This window comes from Chamaea fasciata, unplaced genomic scaffold (genome assembly GCF_029207755.1).
Source record: "Chamaea fasciata isolate MVZ Bird 193981 ecotype frontalis unplaced genomic scaffold, bChaFas1.0.hap1 SCAF_1, whole genome shotgun sequence".
In the NCBI taxonomy this organism is placed as follows: domain Eukaryota; kingdom Metazoa; phylum Chordata; class Aves; order Passeriformes; family Sylviidae; genus Chamaea; species Chamaea fasciata.
Genome location: NW_027094086.1, coordinates 33886344 through 33902134, shown reverse-complemented (window position 1 = coordinate 33902134; position 15791 = coordinate 33886344). Strand labels below are relative to the sequence as shown.

Below are 15791 nucleotides of genomic sequence, written 5' to 3'. Positions count from 1 at the left end.
GTTTAAAATTTGTATCATATTTGGCTAGGTAATAGGTGTATTTTTCCCCCGTAGTTTTTTTCCTCTATGAAGTAAGACACCACTACTTTATATGCCTATTCTAAGATGCAGTAATTTCTTGTTGATTACTAATGAAAGACTCAGTAACAATATGTAAGGATTCCATGAATTAATGTGAACTAATAGGCATTTTTTCCCACATACCAACAGCTGTTCAGAAAACAATGCTTGTATTACTTATACAAATATGTGACTTCTACAGGAAGCTCTCTAGATCTGGAAGACTGCTGTGCTTTTACTAAATTTCTGTAAATGAATCAAAAGTCTGCTTCCCTAGACCATTCCCCAAATCCCTTATGGATCTGGACATATTTCAAATGCTTCTTTCCCATCCTTGTGTCAAGGCAGCTTAAATACCTGCACCTACATGGCTCACTAAAACTACAGAAGATGCTTGGTCTTTGAAACCTCTGGCCAAAATGCAAACAGTAGCTTACTTCACTTCACTAGTTCTTGAGAACTGGTAACTATACTAATGTCTGAGAATTATACTGGAATGCACAACCACTCCACACCAGGCACTACAGTGTTACACTGAATTAAGTGTTCTGTTTTGTTTGCCCTGCTCTCAGTACTGCTCAATGGCCACTGCTGTTTAAAACTACCTCAAATACCTCTGCTCTGAGCAGATCAGTAGATATCCAGGGAATTTCAACACCTCCCCAGCCAGGCAGGAGCTGAACGGAATCTGGATTGAGTTTGTGGCTGCATCCTCAAGATCCTGTACACATGCTCAGAGCCCACCATGCTGCAGAGCCTCACAAGGGCTGCTCTTGGCTTGTCTTCATGTCTGTGATGCATGGGCAAGGCCAGTGTGAAGATAAACAACTAGCAGCAGACTTACAGCATCCCAGCTACCCAGGGACCACAAGGAATGTTCTTCTGTTCCCATTGTGTACCCCTGACTAGACCAGAGCCTTGGCTCCGGAGCCATTCTGCACACAGTGACTGTCACCCATGCTGTGTCACCTCACCTTCTGTTGTTAGTGACACTCAGTAGCACAACTGCTGCTCAGAGCATTCCTTGACTGGTTTTCTTGGATTTATACACCACTATTTGCTTTTGCTGAATATGTTTCTCTTCCCAGCTGTGCATTTTTGCAGAAAATTATATATTACTAAGTAGCTTTCAAATATTTATTGACTGTCTACTGATCACACAAATCAGGTTCACAAATTTAGCTCTTGAAACTATTTTACACTTTATGGTCTAGTCGGATGCTAACCAAAGCCTTTCTGAGTGTTTTGTTTCTTGCTCCATAAACAAACAAGATACACTTAGAAACAAGTTGCAGCTTGAGCAGGAAGTCAAATATCCAGGACTGGTAGTGGTTCTGTCACCTTCTCAGCTATCAGCTGAAATTTGTCATATTATATCCTGCTGGATTTCAATAAGCAGTATGCAGCAACATATCATATAGCAACGGGCAGACTTTTCCAGTATTCTCTCAACAGAACTTCTTCTCCAATGGAAAAAACACCATCAAAACATCCCTCAGGAACATACAAATTTCAGCAGCACAGTGACAAAAGGCTTTCACACCAACAGGAGAGGCAGCCTTTTTGGAGTTTTGTGAAATCCTAGTCAGCCTGCTGAGCTGGATGTCCCAGATGCCTGAATACTTGGCATAAGGAGAGACTCCACAACTTGCCTGGGAGACCCTTGTGCCCGTGTTCGTGTTGACAACAGGACTTTGCCACGCTGCACAGGACTAGGTCCAGGGACAGCCCAGACTGCCGGGAAAGGCACAGCTCGGGTTCCACTCTCCAACCTCTCTCACCCTCCAGCACAAATTCTTCTGATCTCTTATTCCTCCACTACCTAAAACCTTTCTCAGGAACCCGTCCTGCTCTACGCTTTTGTAGCTAACTCACTTCAGCTGCACTGCTAAACATTACTGTGACACAGAGGTTAGGAAATCAGCTTTAAAAAAAAAAAAAAGGCTGAATGAAATCAGGCATGCAAGAAATGAGAAGCATGAAACTGGAAACTGAACTGAGACCACTGTGATAATTTAATCTCAGGGCCATTTTTTTGTTTGTCCTGGAAGATGACTTAAGTTTACAGATACACTAAACAAATATGCTCAAATTAGTAAGTTACTGCAAGGTCTGTCTCTCCAGCTTTCACCACCTTTTGTCCTCACATATCACTGCAAGGCTTATTTGGGCTATTTCCTTTTTTTGCTTAGAGCAAATACCTTGCACAGAGAGAGGTTTGGGGTTTTTTATCCTTTCAAGAACATGTTTCAACACAAAATCATCTCTTAACTGCATTTCCGAAAGTTCATTATCAGACAGTTGGTAATAGGCTTGTGCTTTCACCTTCATTATGTTCACTCTTCACTCATTGTTCACTTGTCTTTCAGTGGGGGGAAACAAATGAAGGATGATGGAGTTTCAGATGCTGGGGACATGAAATCTCTACTGACACTTGTCAGTGCAACCCCATTTTCATCATATGGGATCAACCATACAGCACATACCACAACAGCTTTTTGAACACTTCTTTCAGGAAGGAATCGTTTTTTCTGGAAGGTATGCATTTTTCTGGAAGTAAACTGAACCAAAGCACTCTACTGATCCTGCCTTCTGGCACTGGAAGGCTGCCTACTCTCCACAAAGGAAAACAAGCATTTATCCCTGAATTACAGCACAGCCCACCACAGATTTACCTCCATCAGCCATTACAAGCAGATTCTCTGGGAAACTGCACCAAAGCTAGTCTGTCCTGCCCATGAGCTGATCTGTGGAGAAAGCATGCAGGTTTCAATGCAGCAACTGTTGGGGAAACATGGGATGTCTGAGAAAGAGCTGCTCTGCTTGTTTCAGCAGGTGCAGATACTGCCAACTTGCAACAGTGCTGCACCTGAGCTGCCAAGAACACCAGTCTGCATGAGCAGACAAACAGAAACCAGCCCCAGATGACAGCACTTCCTGAACTATTCTTTCAATTACAAACAATGATGCTGCTCCTTCCATTAATAAGATTCAACTGCAAGTTCGCTAAACATGTGCTCGGACAAAACCCAGAACCCCGTCTGACAAACTGCATTTGTTCACTTCTCAGGGAGACTGTTCTGTGTCTCCATGACACAATGCTAGTAAAGATAAGACCTTCATTAGATGTGACTAACAATGTAAAGGACTCTAGTTTCTAACATTTTTTCCTAAATCATGTTTTTCTCTCCAGCTATTAGTCCAGGGAAGGTTTGTGGTATAGGAGTAAAGTGAGAAAAGGGAAAACATAAAATGAGATTTATTGCCTAGAGTTTTTTGAGCTGTGACCTGTTATTTCACATACTCAGGCTTGGACTGAAATATCACTGTACTGGCAGTCAATGACCACATACTGAGGAAAAAAAAAGTGGACTCTCTTCCCACAAGATTATAATTTAAATGAAACGCAGTTAAAAAAAAAAAAAAAAAGTCAAACTATATTTTGGTACCATCTAAACAAATACTTGATTTTGCACATGGTTTTACTGATATCACTGTAGTAACCTACAGGACTGAGGAAATACTAAGGGAAGGAGATAACCTCACCACATAGTTTCTATAATCTTAACATTGGGCTATAATGACAAAAAGGATTATCTTAAAATTTGATAGCAGTGTTTTTGGTTTGGTATTGAAGGACATTCTGGATGGCAGAGATCTGCAGTGTCCTTGTTGGCAAGCAGCTGGAATTGCAGCAATGATGCAATTTTTGCATAGCTGTCAAACAAGGGACCTTCTCACTGTGTTAGCTGGATTCCTTCTTTGTTGTTATTGTTCTGATCCAATTAGTCACTGCTTTCAAGTTAAGGGATACCACTGGCTGATTGGACTGAAATAGATACAAAAATAACAGAAACTCAAACTGATGATACAAGAGGAAGAATATAATTTTTTTTTATTGTGAAATACTTCAGTAAGCCAATTGTACGCTTTAACTAAACTTTAATTGCACCAAAACAACACAAAGCAATCAAAAAGAGTCTGTGTTGATCCATTACATATCAGAAATGTGAGAGATGAAACTGAGCTAATCCAGGAATCTGTCGCTATGAGTAAGTTCATCATGGAGGCTGTTTTAACTGCCTTGTATGACAATACATGCAAGAGACAGGTCTGAAAAACAACAAAGCAGCTGATCTCTGTTATTTCCATTTTGGTCAGTACTGGTGAGGCCACACCTGCAGTGCTGGGTTCAGTGGGCTCCTCAGTAGAAGAGAGACATGGATGCACTGGAGAGAGACCAGTGAAGGTCCACGAAGATGATGAAAGGACTGAAGCATCTCTCTTCTGAGGAAAAGCTGAGAGAGCTGAGACTGTTCAGCCTGGAAAAGGCTCAGGGGGATTTCATCAATGCCTATAAACACCTGAAGGGACAATGCAAAGAAGATGGAGCCAGGCTCTTTACAGCGGTGCCCAGCGCCAGGAACAGAGGCAATGGGCACACACTGAAACACAGGAGGTTCCCTACAAACACCAGGAAACAGTATTCACTGTGAAGGTGACTGGGTGGTGACACAGATTGCCCAGGGAGGCTGTGGAGAAATATTTAAAAGCCATCTGGACTCTCGTCCAGACCATTCACTCATTCAGGACGTCCCACCTGGATGCTGTTATGGTGCAAGAGAAGGGATGCCATACTGTGGTTTGACCTAAGGCTCCTTCTGCTGCAATTTGAATATCAAACATGTCCTCAGAACAAGGCTGGGGCACAGAAAAATAGGTTCTAAAATGCTGAGATGTACAATACAGAGGTGCCCTCGATCTTCCTGAGAACAGAAAGGCTGCTGACACGCCAACAACAGCAAAAGTGCTTGCGCCCAACATAAAACAGCAGAAAATCCCTTCTGATATATTCTAATCTGTGCATGCCTCCAGGTCCCATCCATTTCCTTGCAGCTGGGACAGTTGGAAAAATACTGAGTTATGAACCGTACTGAATTACGAATGTCACTGCCTACTTTTCTGAGCACTGGTAAGCACACACTTCTGTGTTAACTGAAACCCAGTTCATCCCTCTCCTTTGTAGTGGTTTATGGCTCAGTTCACAAAAAAAACCCCTGTATGTTTAAATTATAAAAAACAAACAATAGAAATTAACATCTTTGTCCAGAAACTATCCTGCAGGGTATGTCTACCCTGCATCTGAGATCTCTGGGTTGCTGTCAGTGCAGGTAGGTCAGATATCAGACCTGGCACCGCCATGTTAGGGTAGAGTATCATGCAATGTATTTATCTCAAACCAGGCAGCTCTACTGCTTTCCCTACCCAATCTTGCATGTTGAACTGGCTTTGACGTCCTTATGCTGCACTACAGTCAAAGTAGAAAATGAAGTATGTGGTTTATTAAACTCAAAATGAAAGCATGTTTTTTTTATTCCATGGCCAACAACGTTCTTTGATGGCTAAGTTAAAGAGTTGCCTACTGAGTAAGTGATTTGAAGCTATCAAATGATTGATCATGAGGATTAAGAGAATACTTATCATGTCAGATATTCAAGATTAATGTATGTGTAGTGCTGCCTTTTTACTACCATTTTGATAATAAATGTGGACTTGATCTCTGTGTTAAGAAAATCTAGCTGAACCAAACTTTGTAACATGCTGATAATTCTCAGTTTCTGATGACATTACAGTCAATACGATTTTTATACTGAGTTCAGAGTTTATACATCAACAGGTGTGAGAATTCTGCCATTATTATTTCTCACTCTTTTCTCAATAAGAACAGTTAGTTGAAGGTGGGAAGAAAGTAATGCTACTGCAGACTTGCACAACAGCTGTGAATTGATGCCTATTTCAATTGATGCTATGTATTACTGCAAATGTTATTACTTACTAAAAAAACCAGATACTCTTACAATTCCAACATCAAAGCTACGAGTTACATGACAATGTGAGTTACATGCCTTGTCTTCAGTTTAGAAATAGATTTAAATCAAATGGGACTTCTCCAAACAGAAAGGTACGGGCTTCTCATGAGTCAGGCAGGGACATTCTGACTTGCAATACAGATCGACTAATTCCTATCTAAAATTTATGTTTTCATTCCTATTAATTTTCATTTCTCCATCTACACCCACAAGCTGTCACAAACATGAACAACAGGTGGGTATTCAAGGCATTCCACCCCCTTCCCATCCCTCTTCTCTCCTTCTTCAGCCCACTAAGCTCAGATGAGGGTATATCACCATGCTACTTCCTTCTACTGACAGCCCCCTCAGCAGCAAGCTTTAACTCTAGGTCTTAGGAATACAAAAGAGTAACAGCTTTTCATCAACTCTTGGCTTTCAGCTGCTGGTTTTCTTTGCTCTAGCATTAAGGTTTGACAGCAGTGTAGTAACACCCAGCAACAAGCAATGCAAAACATTCTCTGTGTAAACAGTGCCTATTTTCTTCCTCCCTTGCTTCCCATTTTACCTCTTTGTTTTTCACTTGCTACCCCTCTGCTCCACTGTATTTTTTCTCCATTTCATCATTTCTTTTCCTGCTCCAAACTCTACATTCTCTTCAAAATATTAGGAGTCCAGAGCTGAGCCCTAAAAGCAAATACACAAATGGCTCTGATACCCAGCACCTGGTCATAATTAAAAGGCAAACATGCCCCAGATGAAAAAGCAAAGGGAAAAAACATTGCTTCAGATACGTTCACACTCTCTGAACACTTACTCTGTTCCTGTGTTTAATTACAAGAAGAAGGCAATTTTGAGGAAAATCTCATGTACAAAATAAGAAAGAAAATAAAAGTTCATGATCAGCCTTCTATGGAATCCCTTTCCAGTGAAAAAGTCTCAAGTTTTACCACACTGCCTTCCCTCCAAATATCCTTTTTCTTTTTTTTGTGCCCTTCCATGCATTTCTTTATGCCACAGCCTAACTTCCTCGCTCCCAAGTCCTTCCTACATCCACACCTTCTCCCTCACTGCAGTCCCCTTCACCCTCTACATAACTTTAGGGAACATGTTCTAGTTGCTGCCTTGATGATGATCCAGCAAGCACTGGAGGACTAGTAAAGGGTTCGGCAGCAATGTACACCACTAATGTCTATAGCACATGCCCAAGTGACTCCTCTCAAACAGGGACTGTAGACCTAAAATACTATTAAGGTGATAATTAATAAACCCATTCAGAAATAATCTTCATAATCCACTTAGTTTTTACACAACCTTTATGAGCAGAAAATATTTTGAAACACTAAGTAAATTCTAAGTAATTTACAGAGGACACTATTCTTATTTTTCTGCATCACTGAAGGCCATTCTAACCCATTTTCTCACCCCTCAAAAAGGTGAGTTTCTATATAAACTGCATTATAAACCAGATGTGAAAAACAAGGGCCACACACTAACAGCACGTGTTTATACCACAATACTCATTAAACTCTCATCTGAACATGTGGCTTCCTCAGTACATCAGCTATTAATGCATTTTTTACATTTCTAGATCAGGCTTATTGGAAAAAACTGGTTTTGCCAAAGATAATCATCCAAGATACTTACCCAGTTGTGTAAGGTATATTTATTCCCCCTAGATTAATGCTTTCACATCCAACAATGAAGAGTGTTGAAAAGCACAGCAGAGATACACCACTGCAGATCATAGCCAACTTTGCAGACTCTCTTGCACCGAGTTTCAGCTTTTTTATAATGTAGCCGCCTAGGACAATACCAACACCAGCACTTGGGACAATAATCACACCTGCCAGGAAAAAGTTCAAACAACATTAAAACAGGACCTACAGAAATAGCATAAAACATAAATATCGGTTTCATTCCGTAATTAGATGACTGCAAATGCTGCACTAAGATCTCCATTGTCTGATTCTCTGCTAGCAAACTGAGTCAGACTTTTCAAACCTCTGGAGTGTTGTCAAAGAATTTATAAAAGCCTCCTTATCATATTAGCAGCAGCCAAAGCACTATAAGAGAACTATTGTACTTACAAGCAGAAACATTGTTTTGTATTTATTTTAGAATGGGGAGAAGTGCTACATATAGGTCCAGTTTAACCACTGAAAATTTGAAGATATCCACATTTGGACACAGATCTCCCACCTCCCATTCTCATGATTAATTCCAGCAAAGCGCACGTGCTAACCTCAAGCAGAATCTCAGAACCCTGGCCACCTGGGAGTGCACACCCAAGCCTGGCTGCAAATTCTGCCTTCTGGACACTTTACTCATGCTGAATAGCACTTTCCCAGGCAACTAGCATCAGGACAAGAGGAAATGGCCTCAGGCTGGGCCAAGGGAGGTTCAGGTTGGACAACAGAAAGAACTTCTTCACTGAAAGGGTGGTTAACCATTGGAATAGGCTGCCCAGGGAGGTGGTGGAGTCACCATGCCTGGAGGTGCTCAAGAAACGACCAGAAGTGGCACTTGGTGCTATGGTTATTGATTGACATGGTGAAAGGGGTTTGGTGAAAGGTTGGACGTGATGATCTTGGAGGTTTTTCCCAACCCTAAGTCTATGATTCCATGATTCCTACCTCAGCATTCCAATTCATCTCTCCACAGATTTGCAGAGTATAAAGAGATCAAACACAATTTTAAAAAATTAAGACAATAAAATTAGGGTAAGTTTAAGACACAAAGACATGCCTATAAAACCTCTGCTGCTCTGCTGCTGCAGTTAAAAGGTTCAGCAACACATCACCAGGTTGTCCCCACTTGTCAGGTCCCAAGGCAGTGGTAAAGTCAGCAAATGTCTTCCACTTCTCTTCCCTTGTCTTTTGCTTCTCACTGACATGTGAGAAGGCCCTTAATTAAAGGCTTTACCAATAAAATGTATTCCACATAAACATGGAATTTGAACTACTTTTGGCAGCTGCATCTACAGAGAAGCTGAACTTTATAATCCAAATTGTTACAGATGGTGGTCTCTTAGAGAAGCCAGTAAGACTATCACTTGCAAATACCTTTATGACTATTGCAAAGCACACTCATTCTCTGCTAATATGTCTAAAGGTGAAAGGGACATTATATTTATCAAAATGTTGAGACTGTGAAAGCAAAAATAGAGGGAAAAAGAGCTGGCACCTTAATCATCCTGCCATCACCAATGATATTATAGAAGAAAATGTCATTTCATGAGAAAGATTCTAAACAGTAAGTCTTCACAGAATCAAAACCAGCCTTTCTTCCAAGAGCAGAAATTAAATGTAGAAGCTGCACAAGTTCAAGACATGAAGTTTGGCACATAGTGTTTTTTGATGATGATACATGCCAGGGTTGTTTTAAAACCAAAAGAAATTTAGACTTAATTAAAGAATTGCTGATTAGAAGACAAAAAATTGCCAGTAAAATCTTTACATGAAGAGATTCAGGAAGCACATGTACTCAGCTGGCAATGTGCATATTAAGCATAGATGTATAATGTATATAGCATGTAAATTCTCTTTTACTAAGCAGAAAATTTTTGAACTTGTCGTGTCTTTTACTTTATTAGCCAGCAGCAATCTAACACAGAATTTCCAAGTTTTCCTTTCCCATTTTTCCTACAAAAAACATTTATCAAATTACCAACTGTTGACTTCAATGCAAAGTTTAAGAGTTGGGATTGTAGCAGCAGCGCTTACTTGTCCTTGTTGCACATCCAGCCTGATACATTTCATCTTCTTCTTCTGGTTCATTATAATAGTCTTTATCAAGTAATTTGTAACAGGGGAAACAACAGATGTCAATAACTTCACACTTTGGGCAAGGTCACACTGGTTTTACCTCTTTTAATGTACTGGCTGTTGAGCACTTTTTCTGGCAAGAACGTTTCTGGTTTATCTTGAGAACGAAATAAGTTATGGTGTAGCCATCCCACCAAGAATCATTGCAGTAAAACTCCTGCGTGTGTAGCTACCCTAAGCTTCAGACAGTATCACAGTTCTATGAGTCAGTGTTTCCTCCTAATACACAGAACACAGAGATTTCATGCCCTGAAGAAAATCTCATCCCAGAAACTCTCAAATAGAAAGCACCACATGGTGCTTCTCTGACTTTTCCCCTCCCCACACTAGAAACTCCTTGCATTTCTTCCAGCCCCTGCAAGCGACAAATTCTTCCCATGTGAGGTCTGTGTGCCTTCCTTCTTCCTTCTGCTACTTCTTGTCTTTTTTTGACAGATGCCCCTGGGCAGCTTCACCCCATACTTCACCTGTGTCCCCACAATTCACTCCACTCCATCATTCCTAGGGCACAGTGTCTGGAAGTATGAGAGAACAAAGAACTAGCCTGCCAAGCAATTAGCAGTTATTCTATATGAGAAGCCCTATGGAGAATTTAAAAAGATCATTATAAAGACAGGTGTCTTTGATGTAGCTAGAAGAGAAGGAAACTCATCTGCATGACACAGGCCCTGATTCTGCACAATATTTTCACCTCTTTTAGTAGCCAAGTTCTCACCTCTCAGTCACAGAGCAATGTGAAGCTTAAAATTTTGTGGTCTCTAGTTCTGCTGAAAGTTGGACACGGCTGTACACTGGTACAGCAGGGGAGGTGCCACACATGCAAGATAGGGGTCTCCTGAAATGACAGGTAGGAAAGAATTTGGGAAGTTCTGACTAGACTAGATTGTTGTCTCAATGTAAATAAGAAGAAAACCACTTCTTTGGAGGAGAGAGATAACTGAAGGATGGGACAGATAAACAACTTTTCAGTGAGGGGAAAAAAGACCCCAAAGATATTTTGAAGATCAAAGAGGAAGTAAAATTCACAGCAAATAAGAACAGCTTTAAGAGATCTTTTAAAGCACACAAATTGCAGTCATGTCTATGGTTTTTCTAGCTTGTTTCTGTTGGTTTTTTTCCCCCTTGGAGACCACCAACAAATGAGAAAACATCTCTAGGCCTATGCAAAAAAAAAAAAAAATCCAGCCCTTTAACAATGTAAGTGGGTTCACGTTTTACTAAATACACATAACAAACATCAAAAAATAGTCTGAATATCTAACCAAATGCAGAAAGCTGGACCCAATCACCTGTTTGAACAAACACATTTTTGGTTCATTCCTAACTCATTATCCAAAGCCAACTTTGCAAGGTAACGCTATGTGGCAATGCCTTACCAGTGTAGATGCTGGCATTGGAAGCTGGGATGCCAAACTGTGACTCGATGAACTTGGGAATGAAGGTAATAAAAGCTGTGACAATGGCACTCTCAGCTGTGTATGACAAACTCACAAAAAGGAATGTCATGTTGCTTAAGATCCTGACAGCTGCTCTTGGAAGCTCTATAAAATGACAAAAATGACAAACGAATGTTATAAACAATGAGTGAGAAACAAAAGCAAACTGAAACAGAACCATTTCATTTTCTTTGAGACAGACTGGCAATAATGGCTTGCTAGCAGCTGGTACATTTGCTATAGAAGGGAGAGTGCATACTTGGGATTGCAGCCCTTGCTCCCTGCTCTGACCCCTCTCACTGCCTTGCTCAGGGCCACAGTCCCACTTGGCACAAACACAACTGAGCTGTGTATTAGAAAAACATCTGAAAGAACAGACAGTAACACCATAACAGAAAAAAAAAAAAAAAGGCAATAAAATGTAGGGATTTTGGAATTATTCTGATATCTGATTTTGAGACTTTCTCTGAGATAATGCATATCATACTGCTGAACTGACAGTACAAAGTTTTGCACTCCATAGGAGGAAAAAAATCCTACACTCCCCATTACTCTCTGCTTCAAGGACCATGCTTAGAAAGCTGGGGTAATAATAATCTAATTTGAAAGGGGAACCAAAATATTTTTAGTTGAACATTTCTTTACATGATTTAAAAGCATTTACAATGACAGAGACAAAGCATAATGAAAATATTACATAAATGATATCAAAGAATCAATACACCTTACATATAACTCAATTAATATTCTCAGAAGGGATAAAGAAATCAATTAAGAATGAGAGCACGTCATTAACTTAAATTGAAAAAGCATTCATATATGTTGCAATTATTCTCAAATCAAATACCAAACCCCCAGGAAATTCAGCACTGTAATTAAATTAAACACATACTTTAAATTTAGTTCTGCAGTGATGTCAAATTATCATCCCCCTATTCAGCACTTGATTTTTTTCAGATTAGATGCTGTGATTTCAAACAAGTCTTCTTTTCCTTGGGGCTTTTTTTACCCAAGATCAATTTTTCCTTAAGTGTTATATGTAACCTACTATAGTTCAGATTTTTTTCATTTGCTTTTAACTTGGTACAGAAATGGAATAGTGCTTGAACCAAAGCCAGTTGAATTCAATGACAAGAGCACCCATTAGAAATACATGTTGAGCAAGAACAACTGAGTGAGAATTTTATTGATGTTAAAAGTTGTCAAGACAAAAATCTGTCTCACTTTCTCCACTGACTCCAGTAGGTTATCTGTACAAAAGCAAACAGAATTTCACTTGTCATGTCAAAACTCATCAAGCTGCAAATTAGCACTTAAGTCGTCCGACTGCATCCAGTCTTAACTTATGCCAGTTGTCAAAATTTATACTGAATTCATTATGAGTGATGGGTTTATAATTTTAATGTAGTCAAATGCTCTGCTGCTACATCTAAGAAGAAACATTTTAGATGTTAAATACAAAATTTGGTGGAAATAACTAATGAATAAATCATATTAAGAAGCACTCATATATTTGTATCTTAATATTTTTTACTACCTACAGCTCTAAAAAAAAAGAAAAAAAAAAAGGTGGTGCTGTTTGCAATAGAGGCAACAGGAGCAAGCAGTTATGACCATGCTGATGCTGCTGTGAGAAAGGAATCAGGAAGCAGAAAAAAAGACTGGTCCTGCAGGAAATGAGCTACTTAGTAGGAGCTGCTCACCTGGGTCGAAAATGTGGGAGAAAATAAGGTATCATCACAGAGGGAAAAATTATTTTATTAGGATGATGAGACTGAGTGTTCTTTGTAGAAATGAATTGGTAGTTCTTGGCCAAGGGCTGAACTCAATGTCTTTGCTAAATGGATTATTTCAAAGAGTCTGGTCCAGACGTCATAATACCTGGTAAAGGTTGCCCTTCCTGGTAAAACTGAGTTTCAGGAAAATGTCTGCTTTAGAATTTTCAGTCAACTAAAGAATTAATTTGGCAAAGAACTGCAGAGCTAATGAACATTTTGCTCCGGTGTTCGTATGTAGAGCTGTACTTCTGTTAACTCCTACTTGCTGGAGTAAGTCATCTCATCTGAGCACTCAGGCTAAAGGTCATTATTCATTTCAAAACTAATTAGTATTTTGAAATGGGATTTCTACTGTTAAGTAGATAAAACTTAGTGTCTTGGAATAAGCACAAGTTCCCTTACATCCATGTGAAGGGCTCTTCAGAGAACAGCTTTGCTGATTACTGTAAATTTTGCCACCTGGAGCACTTACGAGTTGATCTTCCTGGTTTATAAACAGTAACTGTCTGGGATACAGTTGCTAAGTTGCTATATAGAAAGAAACTTGGAAATAAAAACACACATTCAGAGTTAGACTTTCCCTGATTTCCTCCCATGATCACCATCATACCCTGTGTGACAGCATCTACACTACACTTCTGAATTTAAAAACCTATAATAAAAAGGTACTATTAAGTAACTAATTATCTTTCAACCACAGTAACTGTAGTAAAAAGCAAGAATGCTAAAAACTTAAAGGATCCTCTGTACTACGTATCAATCATTCTTTTAAAACATTTCTATGTCAAATTACTTTTGTGTGGCTAGCCATAGGCCTAGGCTTCGATTTCAAGGCCATTATTAAACCTGTGAGGTTTGAATTTTCAGAAAGACATCTTCAAAAGCATGTTTTTGCAAATGTGCATCAGAAACAAACCTACAGAACTTGCAATTTCCCTCATTCTGTCATCTAAACTAATAAACCTCTATCAACTACACTCCTAGAATTAAAACAATCTTTTAGCATGGCTGCAAACATGTTTATACTTCTGTGCAGTAACACAAATTTTAACATCTTTCCCCCCCCCCCCCCCCCCACCTCAATAACCTAGTATATAACTAAGAGTAGATTGAAACCTGCCTTGCTGGACTGGTTTGCTAGTTTACTGGCAATTGTCTTCCTTTCATGATCTTTGACACTATTTTTTTCTCTGGTAAGTATTCATTTTTCTTTCACTCATGTGCTGGACCACGGCTTGATTCATGGTAAGGGAAAAGCATAAGAAAAATCTGCAAGTAATACAAGTATTCATAAATATTACCCGAAGCAAGAGACTCTGAACAGAATTTCAATAAAAACTCAAGTAATTCTGACTTCATCTCCTTTTTCAACATTTAATATAGTTTCTTTTATCTCTGTTCCTGCACACCCAGCCCAAGGCAATGCAATGACTACAATCAGGTAAATAAATCATCTCAGTCTACAGCACTGTCCTTCTGCAGTCCATCAGAAAAGTCTCTTGTAAGGGTGAGGCAGACATTAGCTAGAAGACCTCCCTTCTGCTAGTGCTCCCAGTCCAGACAGCACTGCCCAAGCCTGCAGCTCTGGAGAAGGCTGGCTCCACACCAAGGCCTCAGGGACAGCTTCCACTCTTGTGCAGTACAAAGCAGAGCCAAGATTTTGAGACAGAATTTCTGGTTTGTTTATCAGAATAGAAACTAGCAAAGTGACACACAACTACGTCAAACATATCCTGCATGGAGCTAATCACTAGTCTCTGGAATAGCATTTCACCGTTTTGTTATCAACTTACACACTATTTAAACAACCTCATTTAACTCTCAGGACAGGCCTTAAGCACCTGGGTGGTGGCTGGGTCATTGAACAGCCCCTAATATCCCATCAAGAAAGGAGGGGTTCAGAACCAGTTTGATATCAATATTACTTATTTTAACTTGATTTAGAGCAGGCTCTCGAGGCTCCAGTTAGCACTGCTCATCACTGCATGGAGCTATGCCAATCTTTTCTATTTTGAGCTCTTCAGGACAGCCTAAGAAAGGACAAGAGGAAAGCGCCCTGCTCAAGGTCAGTGGCACTGCAGGATCTGCAGCCCATGGTCGGCTGAACCCTCTGACATTCACAGTGCCCACCAAGGGCCCCACACACAGCCCACTGTCTCCTCCTCCTCCTCTTCTGATCCCTGACAACTGATCTTCAGGTAGCACAGAAACTCCAATCCAGATCCCTGCAAAGCACTTCAGTGGGCTTATCCTGCAGCCACAAGTCCCTTAGGAGTTTCTTTTATCTCTGCTGATGCCCTGACAATCACTATTGTCTTGACTCTGTTCCTCACAGGAACTCACCAAGAAGGCATATGACAGCTGGTAGATGTGAAAAGGCAGATGGGAAAATTCTACATTTAAGAAAGGGCTGTACATAGGAACAAAACAAAATCAATCTCAAAGGCTACAAAATACATATAATTGATTAGATTGAATTTTTAATTCAGATTAGATAACTCTATTTTAAGTAATATATACATTTGCTTTCTTTATACTGCTCCTTTATTCAATTGCACAGTAAGTTTCATTACAGCAGTAAGTGAAAGAGGGACTGCAGATACAATTTCCATGGTACAAAACCCTAAGGGTATCTAGGTAATAAATGAAAACAGTAGTTTGGTCTGCTCAGATTCATGTAGTATCTGCACATATGGGACTGAACCATTGTTTCTTCATTATAAAACTCTAGCTTATGTAATCTACACTACCTCTATTTTTCCCAATAAACTACATCTAATTTTCTTCCTCCTGTGACCTACTTATTCTTTTATTTAATACTTTTAATACCTGACCCAGAAG

The 15791-nt window shown here is 39.8% G+C and overlaps 1 protein-coding gene across 1 annotated transcript in view; it reads right to left on the bottom strand.

Annotated features, from left to right (window-relative positions):
* Positions 1 to 15791, bottom strand: part of SLCO5A1 (solute carrier organic anion transporter family member 5A1) — a 74495-nt gene that overhangs the window by 17134 nt on the left and 41570 nt on the right. The window contains exons 4-5 of the mRNA XM_066180321.1: positions 11113 to 11277; positions 7557 to 7755 (exon numbers count right to left, since the gene is read on the bottom strand). Coding sequence (XP_066036418.1) covers positions 7557 to 7755; positions 11113 to 11277 — 364 coding nt within the window. The remainder of the gene's footprint in view (positions 1 to 7556; positions 7756 to 11112; positions 11278 to 15791) is intronic.